We start from the raw sequence: 22158 nt of genomic DNA on the forward strand, positions 1-22158 counted from the left end.
CAATAGCTTCCAAATTGAAACATATCCAATGCAGCCAACTTAAAATAAAACATCAGCGTGAATGTTGAAAAACATGCGCACAGATAAAAAACATCTCAAAATTTGTTTTAAAATTTCTACTTTCGATTTGATAATCTAGACCTGTACATGCCCGAGAAAAACGACGGGAGATTTTCTTCTTCGAAAAAAATTGGTTTTGACATTTTCTTATCGGAGATTTGCGCAGAAAAAAATCTTTGGTACATACTTTCTATGAATTTAGGTTTTGATCAAACCTTACCTTCTTACATTTTTTCAAGCATAACAAGGATATATGACTTACTTAAATTGTTACTTGGCAAGCCCAGTTGGTCTGGTCTGACCACGGAGGTATGTGGTTAAAAATCTGTCACTGTATGGAAGTTTGTGTGCATAGCATACTATTTCGGAGTAGAGATCAATGGTATTTCCCAATTTCTTACTGGACCTTATCTAAATATATATAATAAAGCACAAAACATAACATCAGTAGATTTAAAATGATAGTTTAGCGGGCAGCAGGCAATCTAAAATAAATAACATGAGCCGATGGAGTCGGTGCAAATTAATCAGAATTCATATATAATTCAATTAAAAAACCATATGTATTGCTGAACTTAATTAGGGCAAGAGACTTAAGCACAATTAAAAGTTAATTAGGGCAAGAGACTTAAGCACAATTAAAAGTTAATTCAACTTATCAATTCCTCCTCCCAACATGTAACAAACAAAATTGCTTTCAAATCAAGTTCAACATTATGATTCAAATTATTAAAGTTTAAGGTCATACTACACCTTTCCTTTTAAGGTATGTGATATTTTAGTTTCGTACACACGATGGATAGCGCCACCTCTGGTATATTCAGATTATGTACAAAATACGGAAACAACGAAAGAAAACAGCTGCAACAACAATCAAAATCGTGTCCCAGAACAAATCTGTGTCGTGTATGAAGACTATCATAAACATTATACACATATTTTTAGAGATTTTCCATTTTATCCGCACTGTACAGGTTAATTCTGTGTAAACTGCCAAAGCATAAAGTAATAAATACATTGACTCCTCATAAGTTTGTCAATATGAAACACTAACAAAAATATTTTTATGAAGAAATATTGACTGTTATAAAAAAAAAAGTGATTGTACTGTAACAATTTGTCGAAATGCAAGGAGTCTTTGGGCGTGCTTGTTAAGGACTATGATGGTGACATCCCAAAACAGAAGAAATAGACTGACGAACACTATAGACCAAACAGACATATTTTATCAGGATTTGTACAACTGATGATCACGAACGACGAAGGTACGCAGATATTTTATACTCCGAGTGAATTAAATGATAAATACAACATATACACACAGACTTCTTATACAGCTAGTATTATGGTATTTTATCAGCAATGCGAAGATATATTGCACTAAACAATATTTATTAAAATACAAACATTGTCATGTTTTACACTATTATACCTTTAAATCTACATTAGTTTAACATAATAAGGGGAATAAATATTTGTCAGTATACAGCTAGTACTTACAAAATGAGATTTTTCAAACAGGTAGAAGAAAATGGGGACAAGTATTTGATTCTGATGATGACAAATGGACAAATATATTTCAGAATCCTTTTTGCGTAACTTCCAAAACAAAACTTCAGTGGTATACCACATGAGGCTCGTCTCACCGATAATAACCAATTACGTGTTTTAGCAAAGGGAAACAATTATACATTCTTGGAATGTGACAAAGTACAGAATGTTTTACAAACTTTAGAAAAAAATATTGGAGGCGTTGATCATTCCTTTCTCCTTTAATAAATATTCCTTCGTTTTTGGTATAACAACACAAACAGATAGACTTGATAATGAAATCATACTTATAATCAAACAGTATATTTACAAAACAAGTTGAAATGTGCCTACAATAAATGCACTACTAGATACTATAACAACGGATCATTATACTCAATGCAAAACATATTGCATATAGAAAAGGATATTTTTCTGTTAGGAAATTTCAAAATGAATATGGGAAAAATGAAATGAATATGGGAAAAATGGAATGAATAGCCTTCTTGAGTTATGAAATCTCTATTTGCCTTTTATAGAATATATCTATTTTTGATGTGTTATCTGACAGTGCTGAGCCGAAATGATCAAACCCTAGAATGTTTCAGTATTTCAGCTTGTTCTTTCTGTTCGTATTGCCTACGTTTCTGTTCTATCAATGCAATGCAACTTGAAACATGAAAATAAAAACTAAGATAAAAATAAGAATATTGCAGGTAAACATAGTGCTTCGGAAGTGTGAGATAAATTGACAGCCTACAACCCAGAGATCTACGAGGGAAATTAAAGCTACATCAGCTCCCCTACCGCTTACCACTCAATTTCACTCAATATAACACGTTATATACGTCTCTGAATGGAAGAAAGGTTAAATAACTGTCATACAAATGGGAGATAAGTGTGAGGCGAGTAACCCTAGGCTAGCAAGGGAGATAAGTGTGAGGCGAGAAACCCTAGGCCAGTAAGGGAGATAATAGTGAGGCGAGTAACCCTACGCCAGTAAGGGAGATAATTGTGAGGCGAGTAACCCTACGCCAGTAAGGGAGATAATAGTGAGGCGAGTAACCCTAGGCCAGTAAGGGAGATAATTGTGAGGCGAGTAACCCTAGGCCAGCAGGGAGATAATAGTGAGGCGAGTAACCCTAGACCAGTAAGGGAGATAATTGCGAGGCGAGTAACCCTACGCCAGTAAGGGAGATAATAGTGAGGCGAGTAACCCTAGTCCAGTAAGGGAGATCATTCTGAGGAGAGTAACCCTATCATTGTGAGTCGAGTAACCCCAGGCTAGTAAGGGAGATAATTGTGAGGCGAGTAACCCTAGGACAGTAAGAGAGATCATTCTGAGGCGAGTAACCCTATCATTGTGAGGCGAGTACCTCTAGGCCAGTAAGGGAGATAATTGTGAGGCGAGGAATCCCAGGCTAGTAAGGGAGATAATTGTGAGGCGAGTAATCCTAGGCCAGTAAGAATGAACAACGTGTTTACACGAAAACGTTTGGGAATTTTATCTGATAAATCTATAACACTACAGATGTTGGATATGATGTGTAAACTGACGGAGGCGTTGGATACGGGTATATCAATAGACTGCATTGAAATACATTCCGCACAAAAGGCTGCTAATTAAGCTGAAGGCAAACAGATTCTCGAACCAGATGTTACACCGCATTGAGAGTAGCCAATCCGCGTATGGCACATCTTTGTATCAATCTTTTGAAAAACTCTGTTATGTTTTTGTAATGAAAAGTCGGTCCCTTAAGGTAATTCAGTTCGTTCAACCCTTTGCTTAGGTCGGACAAGTTAGTACTTTTATATCTTTATACAAATTTATTTTAAGGGTTGAGACTTGAATTACCCTGCACAACCAAAACTTAAATTGGTTGCTATTTCTCTGATCAACGTATCTATTTGCAGGTTTCTGACAGGTTAAGCAATCAAATACACAATCTACGGTAGTCTTTTGATAAAATCAATTTGACTGCCACACTGCGAACATTTGCCACGTGTCACCCGATTCTTGTTTGAAACCGCAAGTCCTTCAAATATTTGTTTTTAAAATCAACTAAAATTACGGTACATGTATCAGTTTTCTTAGATCTTTCTTCGATTTACTCCATCGGATGTGATTTCGATACAGCAATGTTTACAATGAAACTAATTTAACCTGTAGGAAATTAGATGTATACATTAGTAAAATGTATAAAGATCGTCCGAAAATGAGCGTTATGTAGAAATCATAAAAGCACATACTCTTTTATACTATGGAAAAAAACAAGTTGAATAACGATCATCATCTCGTAAAAAATAAAGAGTCACGAACATACAGTAAAAGAAGTGAAATAAAAGCAAAATACACTAACAAAGTATATAATACCGAATCGCGAAAATATAAAAATAAATGTCATATACATTTTTGAACGGGTTGGTGAATGATTAAAAATGACGTGACAATCTAATTTGCTCTATTATATGTTCTACTCAAGTTGCAAACACTAAAAAACCCCACTCCGTTTAACAAAGTTTCAATTCCATCAAATTAGAGTCTGTTTATCGAAGTTTTAATTCCGTGAAATAGACTCCATTCAACACAGTTTTGATATGGTCAAATTAGTCTTCGTTTAGTACAGTTTTAGAACGTATTCGGGGACATTTTTTTTGCAAAAATATCAGTCGAAGTTGAACCTTAATGGCACAGTTAAAACACGTCATCAAGCTGATGACGTACATGTACTCTGAACTTAGTCGTAAGATTAACAACGTCGATTAAAACACGATATCAGCTTGAGAACGCACTTTTTGGTAGATCATTTTTAACACATGATGTCGATAAAAATATGTCATCAGCTGATAGTTTATTTTTCGGTAAAACATAAGGTTAATTACTTCGTAAAATATGCCGTCAGCTTGATAATGTATTCTAAGGTGAGCGGTAAGGCGGGAAACTTGAACGGGTTGACCGAATAAAAAATGACAGCGAATTCCATTTAGTATAATTATTGAATCGAGAAGGCAAGCTGAGCTACGACAATGGAAGCTTGAGGATCGTGATAACAAGCAGAATTTCGACAATGAAACAGAATAATTTTCCTGACTGTTAAGTATTCGCTGCGTTTTTATATTTGGTGAATCTGTACATATGTGAAGACGGTAAAACATTTACATAAAGCTCAAGTTACAGTTAAAGACCAACGTCTGTAAAGAACGAGCCCCCAAATCTAATCAGTGTGTCACGACAACCTACGAATGGCGAATGAAACAACAACAACAAAACACTTATTTAGTTTTCTTTTTTTTAGTTCGTTTTCTTTGTACAACAAATATCAGCGCGCTTCATGTTGAATTTGCAATTGTCCAGTTCGTATCACTTTCCATTTAGCACAATCAACATTTCTATCATTATACAAATCACTTGTCAGACCTCATATTGAGTACTGCTCCAAAACATACAATCACTGGAAAACACACAACGACGCTCATTAAAAAGTTTTAAAATTACATTGCAAGACTTACCTTACCCAGACCGACTAAAACGACTAGGATTGCCCACACTTGAATAATGAATACTACGAGCTGATATGATTCAAGTGTACACAATTATGGATGGTGTGGACGATGCAGACAAGTCCAAATTATTTACTGAATCCACCTATCCGGCAACTAGTGGTTACCAGAGAAAGCTTTTTGAGAAACAATGCCGCTTAAACACCACCAAGAACACTTTCAGCAATCGTGTAGTTACCAACTCGAACAATTTGTCAGCTGAAGTGGTTAACGCCGAAAGTTTGAATAGTTTTAAGAATAGGTTAAACGTACACTGGAAAGATCATGCACACAAGTTAAATGTCTTATGTGTATATACTAATGTGACTGTTAGACTTCACTAGTCGAGACGTCCTGATATAACTTAATGTCATTTGTCACTCTCTGTGCACTGCAGATAAATAACATCGTTACAAGCCACAGGCTTTCCATTGATGTCTTACCTATGAGAATGGATAACACAGCTATCTGTCTAGGGCGGGTTAGTCAGTGGTATCCAAAATCACCATTGTGACGTCAACAATGGGTCGTGGCATTCATAACTGATATGAATGTGGTAGGGTTATTTACTGGTAATGCCAGACGATGGTTAATATCGTCATATGGAATAAACTATCAAAGAACGTATAACATCGACAAGAATAGACTGGATACTCAATGAGCTTCAGAGGATTTTTTATAAAATAATCTAAAAATATATTTATATACCAATGTATCAATAATCGTTTTTTTTTGTTTTTTGTTTAACATAGCTAGCCCGCTGTTTTTGTTTTATTTTTTTTCCAGTCCGAATTGAAAGTTGATATATATATGAATATGAAAGTTTTATTTAAATTCGGTATAGTTACAAACTACAAAACATAAGCTCTAATGAGCTTTTAACCGAATACATACAAGCATAATTATACGACAACATAAAATCAAAATCATGCAAGCAAACTAAAGATAGAGAAACCACACAAAAAATGTAAACAAGCACTAAAAAATGGCAGAGCAATTTATATGCAAGCATATGCAAAAAATGGACGATAATAACACAAAGGCACATTGAAATTAACTGAAAGCTTATCTACATGCCGAACAGCGGCATTCTGAACCATTCCAGGACTGTATAAGACTCTTGAAATGAGAATACTGTTTTCGGTCCTGAAATGGTCCGGAAGACTGTTCCACAATGAAGCAGCAGCAAATTTAAAACTTTTTTTTACCATAGGTTGTAGTTCTTATATTTGGAATGTCCAATATATTATTATATATGAACAAATATTTAGATTGTTTTACCTTTTATAAATCTTGTAAACATACAGGTGATAGCTTATTTACAATTCTAAAAGTTTCAATTGCCATTGTTCTCATTCTTCTGACTTCACCAATCAATAGAAGCCTGCCTGAAAAAAAATGTATTAGGTTTTTCGTTTTATGTTAAGGTTTTTCCTGCTTTAAATTCGCAATGTTGCTATAATAAGTAGACCAAAGGGGGACAACTCAATAATATTATGTTAAAAAATTAACAAGTTATTGATTGGTAACATTTTAGCGCAATTAATCATATATTGGAAAAAACCCGTATATTTTGTGATATTCCTTAAGTCTAAAAGGTTTATCCACATTTATATATATTTCTTCCTTTGTTTATTTTTCATGTTATAAACTACTGTTTCAGGTGGGTCATAAGCGGCAACAACAGCGTATCGTCTGCACCTCCTCAGTGTCAGGAAACGCCATGGACATGATAGCTTCGTTAGTGAATGGAGGCTGGGATTTTTCGTTAGAATCCTGGATAAACAATGGTTACAATGTTTGCTTTTTAAAGATAGTAATAACAATAGATATGCATGTTTTTTCCCCAAGCTAAAACTAAGGGAAAAGTTCTAACAGCGGGATATTCAATTCTTGATAAATTTTAATTTTGCTCAAAACCATGTCGGCATGTGTCAGAGTCCGACCCTTTTGATTTGCCAGACACTAAATGTGTTGGATCTTCTGTTTCGTTAATTGTTTTCTTGGGCTTAACATGACAAACCGGTTTTTTCTGTGTGAATAGGCCAAGACTTGCAACTCGATTTCAGGAAAATGGGAGTCGCAGAGCTACTGTGTAAAGGATTCATTTTATTATGGTCGATCAAAAACATGGCAACACCCACATTCTATTGATGGCAACAGTTACACCATGGAAATGTGTGGAGTTTTTCTTAGGAGTGAGTCGCTAAATTCAGATTGTGGGGTGGGGCTTGTGTTGCAAATGAAGTTGTGAAATCTGGCACCTCTTTCAGAAATCTCTGACCAATCACTGAATCTGTCAAAACCTTACTAGATCAGGGATTAGGGAAATTAGTTCCAACTATCAAAATCAACTAATCAAACATTTTTTTGCATTTCAGAAACTAGCAATTGGATATATTCGCAGCTGCCAAATCCGTACCCTAATCTGCGGAATGAGACTTGGATTGAAACTGATCTACTGTGGAGCCTTTGCTGCAAACAATCCTGGCAAATCCAACTATGTGTCCCTTTGATCATTATTATTATTCTCATAATATTTATACATCTGAGATATTCAAGAAAAGGTAAATTTTGCATTAAAAAAAAGAAGGTTTTTAGAAAAGTCCTTGCTGGTTAAGGAATATTTAAGAACTCACAGGAACACCAGTCAGCCAATTATCATAATTTAGCAACAACTGAAGTATTTATGAGGCACCAGTAGGAATATAACTTTGACAATAATATCACCGGGTACTGGAAGACCAGCTGGTACTGCTGTGACTGCTGTGATAAATGTCTTATTTGTAAAAAACAGAGATTTTAGAGATGATCTGAAATGTAATTTGTTTTAGCAAAATAAANTAAATTTTCACCATAATCAGTGACAGTGCACTAAAATACTAAAATACATAAATACATTTTTTATTAACCCCACATCACAAAAGAAATTGGTGTACTGTTCTGTGGGCATATATTGTTGTTGAGTATGGTGTTTATGATGTAAATACTTAAGTCATGAAAAAAGTGTTTTTCTAAAGAAAATATTTAGAGTGATGTCTATGAGTTGTGCAGATTTAAAAAAACCACCACTAAAATGTCATTAAGAAAATATAAAAGTTTCCATTTTAAACATGATGTAATAAGGATATTTATACTTGGATTGTTAACTTTCATCCCATGAATTACGTAGCAACAATGCTTGTATGTTCTTTAAGGGGAAAGCTCCAGAACTTCTGCAGCAACCAATATTCCAGATGTCTCCAATTGGAGCGTTTTTGATCTAGCCAAGGTAAGTTCTCATTAGTTTAACAGACGTAGTTCATGAAGTTATTTATATTACATATGTTTTGGTTACAATAACTATGATGTAATATGACAATGTTCTGTGGGTCCCAAGTAAAATGCCATTATTACCCCCCGCAATGAAGTTAGGGGGGTATACTGGAATCACCCTGTCTATCTGTCTGTCTGATGTCTGTCTTCTGCAGTAACTTGTCCGGGAAACTCCATCTTAACTGAAAGGCAGCTTTTATTGAAACTTCACTTGAATGATCAGTATATTATTCAGTTGTGCACTGACATTGTATTTTCAGATTTCAAAACTTTTTAAAGGCAGCTACGGCCCTTTAGCGAAATATTTTCTAGAAAACTCTGTCTTAACTAACAGGCAGATTTTGTTGAAACTTTGCTTAAAGGATAAGTGTTTTATGCAGTTGTGCACCAGAATTTTAATTTTTGATTTCAACACTTTATTATATAGTTATGCCCTTTTGTGCTAAAATCTTGTCCGCACAACTCCTCCTAAATCCGGTGGATTTTATTGAAAGTTTGCACTGATGTACTTGGACACTGGCATTATGATTTCAGACAGTTTTTAAGGGAGTAACGGCCTTTTGTGAGTTATGCCCCTTTATGCTAAAAACTTTGTTTAGCCCTTGCAGGGGCAACAATCAGCTGGAATGCAGGAAAGTAGTTAGCCTATTAGCGTCAGTTCTAGTTTAACTTGCCAAAATGGGACTGTACCATTTGGACACTTCATTTTTTGAGATTTCAGTGAGTCGACAGCAAATAAATTATGTGGTTTTATTTTTCTTTGTCACATAACTTTAAATAACGGTTCCTTTACAACTCGGCTGATTGTAAAAGCTCCAAGGCCTCTTGTCTATTTTTGATAAGCTTTTAATTTAAGTTAAGTTTAACCAAATACTCAGGCTTCCAAACAGAGTTGGATCCAAGGGGGTGTCACCAGCGCACGTGACAATCCCTGTTGATTTAAAATATATATATACTGCTTCTATAATGTGACACCCCCAAGATCCTCACTGTAACCTTTATGTGGAAATCAGTATGTTTTGGGTTATTCTGATCATAACAAGCTTATCTGACTTTATTATTTTAATTTCTTGACCATTAATTCTAGTTGAGCATTATACTGCCCCCGCCATGCCTCCAACAAGTTTATAAACTTGGTGTTGATTAGTTTATACTTATTGATATCACAACCCAGCATCAATTAAATGGGTCAGGAAACCATGATAGAGACGTTTGTACCTGTAAGGTCAGTGGTAGTAGCCACAGGGCACATTAAGTGTTAAAGTTAAAGAAGGTTTGCCGGTTTTATGTAATATGATTGCAAGAAGGACAATAAATATCACATTTTAATGCTTTCAATAAATCAATAAACGACAGTTAACACATTAAAAAAAATGCATATAAATAATGATTTGGAGCATTAATATATAATTCATGCTACTTCATAATGTTTACGCAAATTAGTGTTATGCTTACTTACTAGAAACCAAAGTGGAATAATTTTTCCTGAGAAAATTGAAATAAATAAATACACAAAGTTAAATTAATATATTCATGATTAATTCCACTCTTGCATTTAAAAATAAATAAAACAAAAGCAAGAAAGAATTAAGGAAATGTATAGATAGAAATCCTTGGGAAAGTACCAGGTGGATGGCCAGGGCAGGTATCTAACTTAATTTTGTGCAGCATGATATGGTTCAGACCACATGCGTAGCAAAATAAACTAGAATGGTGACACTCCTCTCAAAAGTTCTAGATCTGCCCCAGCTGCCAAATGATATTTTTAACTGGCCAACATTTGTAAAATTACCCAAGAGATACATGAGGAAAAGGTGATTTGAACAGGCCAAAATGAGGTCTGAACCAGTCATTTTGGCCTGCTGCCTGTTCTTACTGAAAACCCTGAATACAATACACTGTACAAGAAAATTTTAGCTGCAGTTTAACTTTCGTCTATTTCGCTCTCCCCAATGATGGCAAATTTATCAATACAGTGATTACCATGTATTAGAACCGACACAATATATAGTAAATACTTGTGAATGGCTGAATAATTACTAGGCGAACATGGATTTTATTGGCAAATGGCAAATGTTTCAGTATGTGAAAACTTTTTTGGACTACGGATAGATAGGATAAACATAATTGATTTGGTTTTATCATATTCAATATAATGTGATATTTTAAGTAAAAAATCAAATTTCATCACAACATGTTCTATAGTGATAAAATTTTGTTTATGTCACTTTTATGATGTATTGTAAAAGAGATGAATGTATTATAAAACCTACTTCAGACTGCCTACCAGCCTGGCCACACTGAAGCCATTATGATGTTGGTGGATCAGTTTGGATACGATGTGAACTACGTCATCCCTTCTACAGGGCTCTCCCTGTTCTTGGTAGGTAGCATGAAAACACCCATCGACCCAGTATATGCAGAAATTTAATAAAACCTGCCAAACTACTTCAGAAAATAGTCTCAACTAGATTTAATTGTGTTATGGGACCTTTACCATAATGGTAGACTGATTTGCAGGAATAACCCTGGAGGGGGCCATCATGCCATATTCCAATTTTCTTCTAATTTTACACAATGGCACCTCCTAATTTTCCTATTGACTAAAAAATTGCTGAAAATGGCCCACTGCTTTCAAATTCCAGGATTTACCCTGGATTTATCTTTAATGCAATAATTTCAGGGGTAAATCCTGTATGACTTGCAGGCCTTGAATGTCTTTGTCAAATTACATATAAAGTACTGAGGTGAAGCTTGCTAGAAAACAACATCAAACAACAAGATCCACCATAAGAGAACAATCAGTAAAACCATTTTGAACATAAAATTGAATGTTATTTGTTTTAGGCAATAGTACATTTGCAACTGAAAAACAGTGAAAGAGAAACAAGTTCAGTTCAAGTTATCAACTGTAAATGATGTTAATTTAGTCACAAAGTATAGAGTACCATAAAGTTAGAATGTAATATTGCCATTGTCAGAAATGGAATATTTGTTTTAGTCAAATCTGTATACCCCTTTCTTCATATGTACACTTTTTTGTGCTAGTATTTAAGGTATGTACATGTAAATCACATCTTGTGATGCATCTTACAGAATTTGAGTAAGTTGTTGGAATTTGAGTTAAATAATTTGAAACAAAATTTATATAAAACATGTACATGTATATATATAACTATATAAAACTACATGGAACATCTTGAATCATATATTCATTGCCAATCCTACACTTTACCGATGTTTACATCTTACAGAATTTGAGTCAGTTGTTAGAATTTGAGTTAAATTATTTGAAACAAAATATATATAAAACATGTACATGTATATATATAACTATATAAAACTACATGGAACGTCTTGAATCATATATTCATTGCCAATCCTACACTTTACCCATGTTGCTATCCAGGTAATATAATCCCAAGCATCAAAATGAGAAATGAATCCTTTGACAAGGTTCTAAGGGTTCTAAGTGACAAGGTTCTAAGTGATAAGGTTCTAAGGGTTCTAAGTGACAAGGTTCTAAGGGTTCTAAGTGACTAGGTGACAAGGTTCTAAGGGTTCTAACTGACAATGTTCTAAGTGACTAAGTGACAAGGTTCTAAGGGTTCTTAGTGACAAGGTTCTAAGGGTTCTTAGTGACAAGGTTCTAAAGGTTCTAAGTGACAAGGTTCTAAGTGACTAAGTGACAAGGTTCCAAGGGTTCTTAGTGACAAGGTTCTAAGGGTTCTAGGTGACAAGGTTCTTAGCCAGAAAAATACTTTCTTGTTGCTTCATTGTCTATATATACAAGCAATAATACTCCAAGTTTAAAAGTTTCCTCTGAAAAAGAACTCTTTTTCGCATTTGAAATAGTTCAGTGCTATCCTTTACGTTAAAGTTATGAAAGAGGTTTGCACTATAAAGTTGATTGCCTTCTAAACAGTGTACCTGCCTCAGTGGAGAGAGAGCTGCCATTCAATACATGTTAAAGAAAGGTAAGTTGAACTGCAGACTTTAAAATACCATAAACTCTGAAAAGATAAAGTGTTCCACAATTCAAACAAGAGGCACAAGAGGGCCTGTATCGCTCACCTGAATATTTAAGCAGTCATAGCAAAATGTTCTTATTAAATATTATATTGCACTAAAAATATTTCCCTCGCAAACTTTGTTGGCTCCATCTGTTGAAACTACCAGCAAAATATTATTNACATTCCTTTAACACATAAAAGAACTTGCCAATAAATGCTAAAATTTGCTGTGAATATATATCCTGTAATATTTTTGTCATATATTTATAGCATTACCTGTGTGATATGCCCAAACACATTTTGTGTATGGTACTAATGTATCGGATCAATCTTAATAAGGAATGATGTCACAGACTTAATAAAGATAGTTAGAGCTATATTATAGTGATCTAAATGAAACTCCAAAATCATCAATTGGCATGAAAACAAACCAGTACTAGAATTTGTTTCAGTGTCATAATATGAACTACAGGAACTTTCAATGTTTATTTAATGTCATCATCAATGCTTATTACTGAAAATGACTGAACCTGTTAACAAATCTCGTAAGAAATGAAAACTCCCTGAAATTTAATTGTAGTCTTACTCTTAGCTTCAAATAGCTTCATTAATGAGCAAAACCTGCATAAAACTAAAATGTTATGTCTTTCAGTAGGATTAAGAGGGTACAGCCTTAAACTTGAATTCTTTTTGCCATATGCTTGACTTCTCCAATTTTGATCCATAAGGAGCAGATGTCGGGTCCACCAGTCAGGATGGTGACACTCCTCTGTATCTGGCTACGTTTGGAATCCTCAACTCGGCCATGCCTGATGTAGCAGTCATCATGGATCTTATAGAAGCAGGTGCATTTGTTAGTTATGTGCTCAAGGTTTTTAATAGTACTGATATTTTGTTCGAAAATAATTCACAAATGTACGATAAGTGCTATTTGTATTGTCAATATCCTTGACTTTAAATTGCAGGTTTTTGCTTAAAATTCACTGTACTGTCAAACCCGATAGGAAAAAAGCACAAATAACTCATTGTATAATAATTATGTACTTGTGTTCTTGTGGACTTTTCAAGGTGTCTTCAATCTGTAGAGAATATGTCCCACTAGGACTGACCTATTGGTTTGCTTCACCAGTCATTATGTCTCAACCGTTTTAAAGAATATTTTACAAAATATCCAGATAGGTGTAGGTCATCTGGATCTCTTTTTGATTTATCAGATGATAACTTTAAATTTGAATTTATGAATGTCTACAGGTTGTGATGTCAACAAAGCAAATTCCCGTGGCTACACACCATTACACAGAGCTGCCAGTAAAGGAAGTGTCCCAGTTATAAAATGTCTTCTCCTTTATGGTACGATTCAGCAGCAGTCTGGACAACTTTTTCAGCATAACCTATCTAAGCTACCAAGCATAATATTAACCCTTACTCAGTAGGGCCCATTGCTTTATATCCAAGACAAATGTAGTAAAAAAAAGTTTCTTTAGAGAAAGAAAATATTGGTCCTTGTTAATTCTTAACAGTTTCACTTATATTGCCTTAATTAAGTCAGATATCATGATATAAAAATTCCTTTTCTGCCCGACATTTCAAGTAGTTAGGCCTGGAGCACGACACCCACTGGTACTTGAACTAAACTTACCATATACTTTAATATATTTTCTCCAGGTCCAAGTCTTGCATTTTATATTACCGGGTACAAAAGTGTCAATTCAGGGAAATATTATGGTTAACATATGTCAACGACCTTTATATTTAGATTATTTGTATATATATAAAAAATGGGGGATTTTCTTTTTTAACAACATATTGTTTTCCCTGTGGTTTTCTATAATGTTTCAAACAAGCTTTTAGATACCAACTGTTTGTCAAACAGAACAGGAGATTTGGATAGTTAATTTTGAATAAATCAATCTGGCGTTGAGTCATTGAAAAAGATATGTTTCAGGTGCTGATCCCTACCAGGCAAGCCAGGCTGGGGTTCTCCCTATTGGAAATGCCATCAATGCTGGTATGTTTATATACCTGTACAAAGACATCCGCAAAACTGACGGGTGTAATGATGTTCATGCATACATAAGGATATCTTTTGGACATCTTTGGGAATATGTATCACTATTGTATTTCCCTAGAAAGGAAAACATTCTATGGGCAGAAATTTGTGAGTGAGGGATATTTTAATTACCTGGTACTATTAAATTCTTAAAATTAAAATGTATTTTGCTTGCAGATATCAATTAGTTTTCAACCTTGGCGGGCAATGTAGGCCTTCAGCGCCTTGCACTTAATCAGTAAGTGCTGACCGGGAACCTCCTTAAAAATTCTGAGCTTTGTTATGAAAACCCAAAATATCCTGACAATTAACTTCGTCAGTATTTATTTGTTTGATGCTAGATTAAGTCAACCAAATTATTGTTTGTCTTTGATTACTTTTTCAGGGAACTTGCAGGCTGCAGAATTCCTGAAAATCCACATTGATAACCCCCATGTATGGGAGGTGGTGGATCCCCATACACCCCCCAGAATACAGCTAGGTCTTCAGAGCCCACAACGTAAACACCTGGTGGAGTCCTCTAGGCCCAACAAAACTTTCTCTATTCTTACTTGACACATCTCCACATGGGAGGTTCGTCTGCCATAAATAATTAAAGCCGAACGTGTAATCTCTACTCCAAGACTATGCTTCTTGGTATTACAGTTTATACTTGCTATAGTGCATTACATATGATTTTTACTACATGTTCTTAAAATCAGGGTTAAGTTATATCAAGCTTCATTATGTAATTTGCTGGTACTTCCGTAATTATTGAAAATACAACCTATTCATACATGTAGGATTCAAAGAAGAACAAGCATACCCAATATATCACTGTCCAATGCCAAAATAATGTAAACTTTAATCCTTCTAATGCATTCCTGGGATGTAGTTGAAGGAGAAAAATTGTACATACTCTGTAATAACATAACTGTGCATCAATAACTGGTTTCAATATCAAACCTGTAACTTTTAAAGAGGAGCAAGTGCTATATAGTAAAATTAACTAAATAAAGCTACAGGCTAAAAATCTTCTATGGCTGTTACAGATTTAAACATATTTGACCGCTGTGTATGGGTAAAGGTAATTTATTTGAATAAACTTGGTTGCCCTTTATCCCAGCATGCTACCGGACACATACCACTCCAGTCTCTAAGACTCTTGGTTATTCAGAAGAATTATTTAAAGAAAAAAAATGATGCCAGCTGGCTGGACGCTTCCCTAATCTCACTTTAGCCCATTTGGCCAGTTGAGCTAAAATGTTGAACAAACATTGTGCTCCTTTGCCCATTAGTACATCCATAAGGAAGAGATGGGTATTGCCTCCATTTGCCCAAAATCGATACCCATTAAAACCAAAGATATATTGTGCCCAGATTTTGCTAAACTTTAAACTTCTCCTTTCTATGAAACAATTACGCTTTTAATGACTAATTTTATCAGAATCTGATCATATTTGATAAACATTCAACCAACAAGAGCCCAGTATGTTCATTAGTTGTGTAGTTTTTGCTCAACCTAAAACTTTACCTAAATCACTGTATATTGCACATGATTTCATCAAGTTCCAAAAAAATTGTATAATATTTAATCTTGTGGAGTGTGGATGGATGGACAAAACACCTGATACATGTCATATTTTATAATTTAAGTTACAGATAAAGTTGGGGAAGCCTTAATACAGTACCTGTATTGTTATATTACCACTATCCATAATTACCATTTTGTGTATTATCTTCCTTCAAAATGTGTACTATAAACTAAAATATCTATACCCCAACTGCACAATTGTTCTGGAGAAATGTTGTTCTGGAGATTTAACATTTTTTATTTATTGTGTAATCTTGACCCGCAGTACACAACATGTTGAGGGATTCAAATGTATGGGTCAAAACAAGCCTGACTTTTATTTAACCATTGATGACAGTTCAGAGCAAGTGATTTAACCTTTTACCAATTATTGTAGTACATTTATCAATTTGATTCGACATTTAACTGATTTACTTTACATATACAATCTTTGTCTTAATCCTCAAATCTACTAAATTTATCACATGTTCAGTGTTTTGTAGTTATGGTCTTGGCCAGCATTGCAGATGGGGACCTGTTTATGGGGCACACACCTCTGGCAGAGTGCCCGGTTTTTAAGATGTAATGGTCTAGACCAGAATTACAGTGATGACCTTCGACCTCTTGCTATGATGTCGGCATTGAAGACAGAAAACTGTGAACATGATGTCTCGTTATAGTATTTTCAGCAGACCTTGCTACAGTTATTTCGGAACTATCTTAGAAAGAATTTAAGTAGCATATATCCTTAATGAAGCTTGATATGAGTGAACAAGTGACTGGACAGAAGGTTGAGTTAGTAAAATGAGACTGAACACAAATCAGCTGTTTTTACAGGGATATTTTTATTGTAATGTACAATGGAACAAGCTTATCATTAGGGCATGGTATCAACATCTCTGTAACCCAACATCAATACAAAACAACTTATAATAATTTGCAGCGGGTTTTTATTTCAATGCCATTCCAAATTGAAAGTGACATACAGTGGTAATTTATTTGTTTATTGGGCTTTCCCAAATTATTCCTTTTATTTATATCTCAAGCTTTTGCACAAACCCCATATACATTGTCTTATCACACAAGTATTTATTTAATGTCAATCTTTTTAGTCAGCAACAACTTTAAATTTGAACTTGTTTCATTGTTCATTTATAGGTAGGGACATCTTTTTAAATATCTGTATTGAAAAATAATAGACATGGAAGTTATCTACATCAATAACACACATTATGCACACATAGCCAAACTAATTCATGCAATAAATGTTTTGAAAATTCTCGGGAAAATTAGTGGAAATCAGTTATGTAAAAAGATCCTGATTTGATGTTTGTACTCTTTTTTCTTTCATGCTCTTTTCATACAAAGTTCTCTCTCGAAACGCTTACAATTAATGCATTTAAATTCAAGAATAAAATAAACAAAATAATGGAAACTTTTAACCTGAAAATACATATTCAAAGAAAGCAATTCTGTATTATTTGGTGTCGGAGGAACATACTGCAAGTACAAGTAAAACAAGCAAAACAGCTCTAAGTTGGTTTGTAAATCCTAGGTAGCAACATTTCCTTACATGTTATATTGTCTAGATTTCCCCAAAAAGCTTTGGTAAACATATGTTCTTATGCATTAGATGTTATTTGTAGGTCTGTATACTAGAACTGATCTGTGACAAGCCCTTATGTCTTGTTTCTATCATAACAAATCTTTGTATTTAAATAGTATAAATGTACTTCACTTATTTTTGGCATTTCATTTTTCATTGAATTTAATGTTTTTTCTTCAGAACAATTTATGTACTTTAATATGATATTTGACCACTAAGGAGAAAGTCTAACATCTTGCCCAAAATAAAGATAACTAAGAGTACAAAATGTGTCAACAAGGGATGTGGATTCAGACTTATCACAGGCAAAATACAGTTCTATATATATGACATGATGTGGGATACTGTTGTTTCTGAAAGTGTGTGCTAGTGTTCACTTTTCAGATTGTACAATATATAATAGTGTACATGTACCATTTCAATAAATTGTGATGTAACGATCTTAATATATTTTTTCGTGTTCTTTTAAAAATTATTCATGTTTGAACTAAACTGTAAACAAAATTTTGTTATAGAGGAACACATTTTAATCACGACACTTTGGTTTCATAAAAACATAAAAATAGCTGAAAAGCTCACATAGATGTGACAAGGGAATAGTATCTCCTACATTGTTGTTAATTTAACCTGTACTGTGTACTATTAATCAATACATGTACAAATAGGACTGCTGTAATCAATATCCTGAGCCCCCTCCCACATTTAAGGAAGTCAACATTAAAGACAACTGTATATCATATACATTTCTCTATTATTATTGACTTAGAAATTGTTTTTTTCTCACTTATACTGTAAAAGATGTGGAATAATTAGATTGCGTTACAAGTGTCAGCTGTAGGGAATTTCCCTTTAGCTCAGCGACAGAGCATCGGGCTGGAGAGCCAATGGTCGCGGGTTCCAGGCCCAGCGACGCCACTATCTTTAACACTATTCCTCGTCCTACTACAATACAGCACCTTTGATCTGAAGATTGATTCAAGACATAATCTCAATATGTTAAAAAAGTGGATGAGTGTTTTCATTCCATTAGCACACCAACAGAATGTCTACAGCTACATCACCCGGAAACATTTTGCGAACCAAAACACATTATTTACAACTAGTAACAAAACAAAATTACAGCAACAAGAAATCAATTTAACAACTTTTAAGGTACATGTACCAGGCCACATTTCATTCCATTGTAAATGTACCTACACTAGCACACTCATGTTTTAGTGCACAAGGAAACATGTTGGCACTTTCATCGGGCAAATTTACTGGGAATATTAATTTTTAGCTTTAGCTGTACATGTACATAACCTAGTAGTGCGTCAAGATGAGCATTAAATAATGTAGCTATATCTCTTTGAAACAAGGAACATTTCGGGCTGTATTGAATTGTACAAAGTGTTGTAGACTTTGTACAATGCCGTTGTCTTATTTTAAATAATCGCTTTGTAATTAACAGTCTGCTTTATTACTGTTCTGGACATATTCAAACTGATTTTGAAATATGGGAGAATTAGAAAGTCTCCAGGTGATATGGCACACATTTTGATCCACTGATCACACAAATCCCACATATTCCCATTTTCTTTTTCGTTTAATTTGTAGATGCAGTATCTGCATTTTAAGTACGCAAGTCAGAAATTCTACTATCAATAGAACTTTTTCATGTGAGAATCAATGGAAAAGTCAGTTGTCAGAAAAATATCTCGAGAATGATCATCTGATTTAGTTAGATTGAAAATATTTTGAGCTATTAATTATTATTTCTAGATTAGAACACTAACAATGTTTTGCAGTATTTACGTGTATGTATTGTGTTTGTTCTGTATACCTATGCGACACACATCACTAGCTACGAGTTGTTGTTTACATATGAAAAACACAAACACAGAAATGGAAGTACCTCTAAAAGCAGATGGGGAAAGATTTCAGGTGTTATAACGTCTACAAAAGTATATTGCACCAGTACCTTTATAACACATGTGGAGCTTTCCATCCAATAATTCTGTTTCAAAAACTAATGAATTATCTGAAAGAAAATAAGGTCTACAAATGGACTCGTTTGCCATTTTCTGACTGAATGAAATTGAAGTTAATAGGTATTCAAGCAGGTGAAATATTTTACAATCTTTATAAAAGAATTTTATAATAACATAGAAATAATTCTACTAAAAGTCACTATATTGCATATTTAACTCTTACTTTTGTATTGCTTATGATGTACTGCTGGATACAAATAATTTAATACTACACCAAAATTAGTTTGAAATATATATAAAAAAAATAGCAACTTTTTTTTCTAGTCTGACAGTTGGTTTATGGCAAACATTCAATAATTTGATAAAAAGTTCTAATGACCCGAATCAGAAATCAATCCTGTGCACACTGGGGAGTGAGTGAACTGCTACTTAGACTGTATTAGTTTAATATTAACCATAATAGCAATGACTTGAAAGGATGGAAAACTCCTAAACAATAATTCTTATACAAAATGTATAATGATGATTAGTGCAAATTCACACTGTATCAGAAATTTTTGTGAGTTGAGAATTCAAAATAATTATTTGGAAAAAAAATATAACAATATTAAAATCTGTGCTAAATAAAAGGGATTTCATTTCTTGGATGCTTTACAAAGTGACATTCCTCACAAAAATTTCTGATGTTGGCATAAACTCTATAAGTTACTGGCTATAATTCCAACCCCTACACGCACAAACACTAAAGAAACTGTTACCTTATCCCATGATTGAATATTAAGTTTGTGAGCATGGAAAACATATAAACATGACTTCATAAATATGTGCATATGCTAAGTGATCTATTTTTTATTTACTATACAAATACACCAATGGACAAAGGAATGGACCTTGGTATAACGACTAGCCAGAATGACATCACCGACATCAACTCTGTCTGGAATACTACCAAACATGTTGGTAACACTCAGTTTGTATTAAGTATTGTGTAAGTTTGTGCAAAACCATAAGACTTGTCGTCACCATACAAGTCTTTTCCTTGCTCTAGTGTGGACCTCCGAGAGGTTTCAGTACTGCAAGTGTAGGTGGTTTTCATTGATACACCCAGAATCCACAGCATTCCGTCTGCTGTGATTGGTTAGGGTGAGCTCTCCATTGTGTTCCAAGGAGGAAAACATTGACACAGGTTTTGGTGATCTTAAATCAGATCACAATGAAAATTAAGTAATTAAAAATAATTATCATTTTCCCATTTACTGTAATGATGAGAAACCCAACCTTTTCCCTTGATCAATAGCCTTGATCCAGAATTAATCTTAAACTGTTAACAAGTATTCATTTCCAATGGAGAAATACTGCCAAGCATAGCCACATGCAGGTATTTGACAAAACAGGGTGGACTGTGGGGCTGAAACAAGCAGAACTGCAGAAAGCTGCCTTGATGACAATCAACTTGAGTTTACATTGCCACTTCATGTCTTTGTGTGGCTATCACTCGTCCTGATCACTAATTCAAGTGACCTACGTAACTTGACATCAGTGAAATTGTTAAATATCACAAAGTGATTTGACAAAACATGTCTTGAGATTTCTTTTATATCTCCACATTAACACTCTATGTAGTAAAGGAACGTTCCTATACACCATATGTCACATTGTTGTTGTTGCATGTAAGAGCTCTTCTTGTTGAACTTTAACAAAGGTGATCTGCATCATGTAGTGTCCGCTTTATTTGTAATCCAAGTCATGTTACACCATCAGGAATCTGCATGACTGCGACTGCGAGCAAGGATCACATGAGGGGGTGGGGTAACTAGGGGAGTGGCCAGTTGCACCCTCTGACCATCCGTGTGTCTTGTTCATAAAACCTATACAAAAATTGTCACTGTTTAATTTGCGCCGAATTGAAAGTTCTGTGGAACTGCCATATTTTGGAATACATAACCTCCTCGTTCTTCTATTTTCTTTGATTCTGAAAATAAATCAAAAGCAAGATCTTAATATCTAATTTCCATAGGTATAAACACGAAATATTAGAACATTGCACATAGTAATGAATGTTCTGCATCAGTCTTTCATTTAGTTTTCTCTCATTAATCTAGTTTTCTCTCATTAATCTATCTGACACTTGTTATCAGAAATTATATTTTGATCAATTTTTCTTATTATGTGCCTTTCAAATGAATTTGTAATAAAAGAGGAAACACTGCCATCTGTAATAGGGGATCAAAATCTGCCAGCAGCACAGACAAGAGGCCCATATGACCTGTATTGAGTCACCAGGAGAACGGCACTATTCCTGTTGTATAACAAATGATTTCTAGGGTGAAGATCTCAACCGTTTTCAAGTTTATATAACAAAAGGACCAAGTTCTCAGGGCAGGCAGAGGTCAATCTTAGTACTATTGTAGCATGCCTGAAATTTGATGGTTTTTTCCAACTATCTACCTGTGTGCCAAATATAATATGGAATTCATATGAATCCATCACTTGCAGACATTAATAAACGTTCCAACAGGACA

The 22158-nt window shown here is 34.3% G+C and overlaps 2 protein-coding genes across 3 annotated transcripts in view; one reads left to right on the forward strand and one right to left on the reverse strand.

The window, feature by feature from the left end:
* The first annotated feature begins 6589 nt into the window (after positions 1-6589).
* LOC110465786 (tankyrase-2-like) lies at positions 6590-16762 on the forward strand. 2 transcript variants are annotated; one of them, XM_021521878.1, is made up of 10 exons: positions 6590-6920; positions 7512-7697; positions 8328-8401; positions 10724-10828; positions 12371-12422; positions 13187-13303; positions 13710-13808; positions 14404-14466; positions 14894-15081; positions 16554-16762. In XM_021521878.1, the coding sequence occupies exons 1-9, from the start codon at positions 6854-6856 to the stop codon at positions 15061-15063; spliced, it is 933 nt and encodes a 310-aa protein (XP_021377553.1). In that variant the 5' UTR covers positions 6590-6853; the 3' UTR covers positions 15064-15081; positions 16554-16762. The 2 variants fall into 2 exon arrangements, with proteins under 2 accessions (XP_021377553.1, XP_021377561.1); XM_021521886.1 differs by lacking the exon at positions 6590-6920 and adding an exon at positions 7163-7328.
* A 121-nt stretch (positions 16763-16883) lies between these two features.
* LOC110465733 (importin-7-like) overlaps positions 16884-22158 on the reverse strand; it is a 30578-nt gene continuing 25303 nt past the window's right edge. The window contains exon 27 of the mRNA XM_021521767.1: positions 16884-21608. Within this exon, the coding sequence (XP_021377442.1) occupies positions 21526-21608 (83 nt within the window). The 3' untranslated portion in view covers positions 16884-21525. The remainder of the gene's footprint in view (positions 21609-22158) is intronic.

Source organism: Mizuhopecten yessoensis, unplaced genomic scaffold (genome assembly GCF_002113885.1).
Source record: "Mizuhopecten yessoensis strain PY_sf001 unplaced genomic scaffold, ASM211388v2 scaffold1595, whole genome shotgun sequence".
Lineage (NCBI taxonomy): Eukaryota > Metazoa > Mollusca > Bivalvia > Pectinida > Pectinidae > Mizuhopecten > Mizuhopecten yessoensis.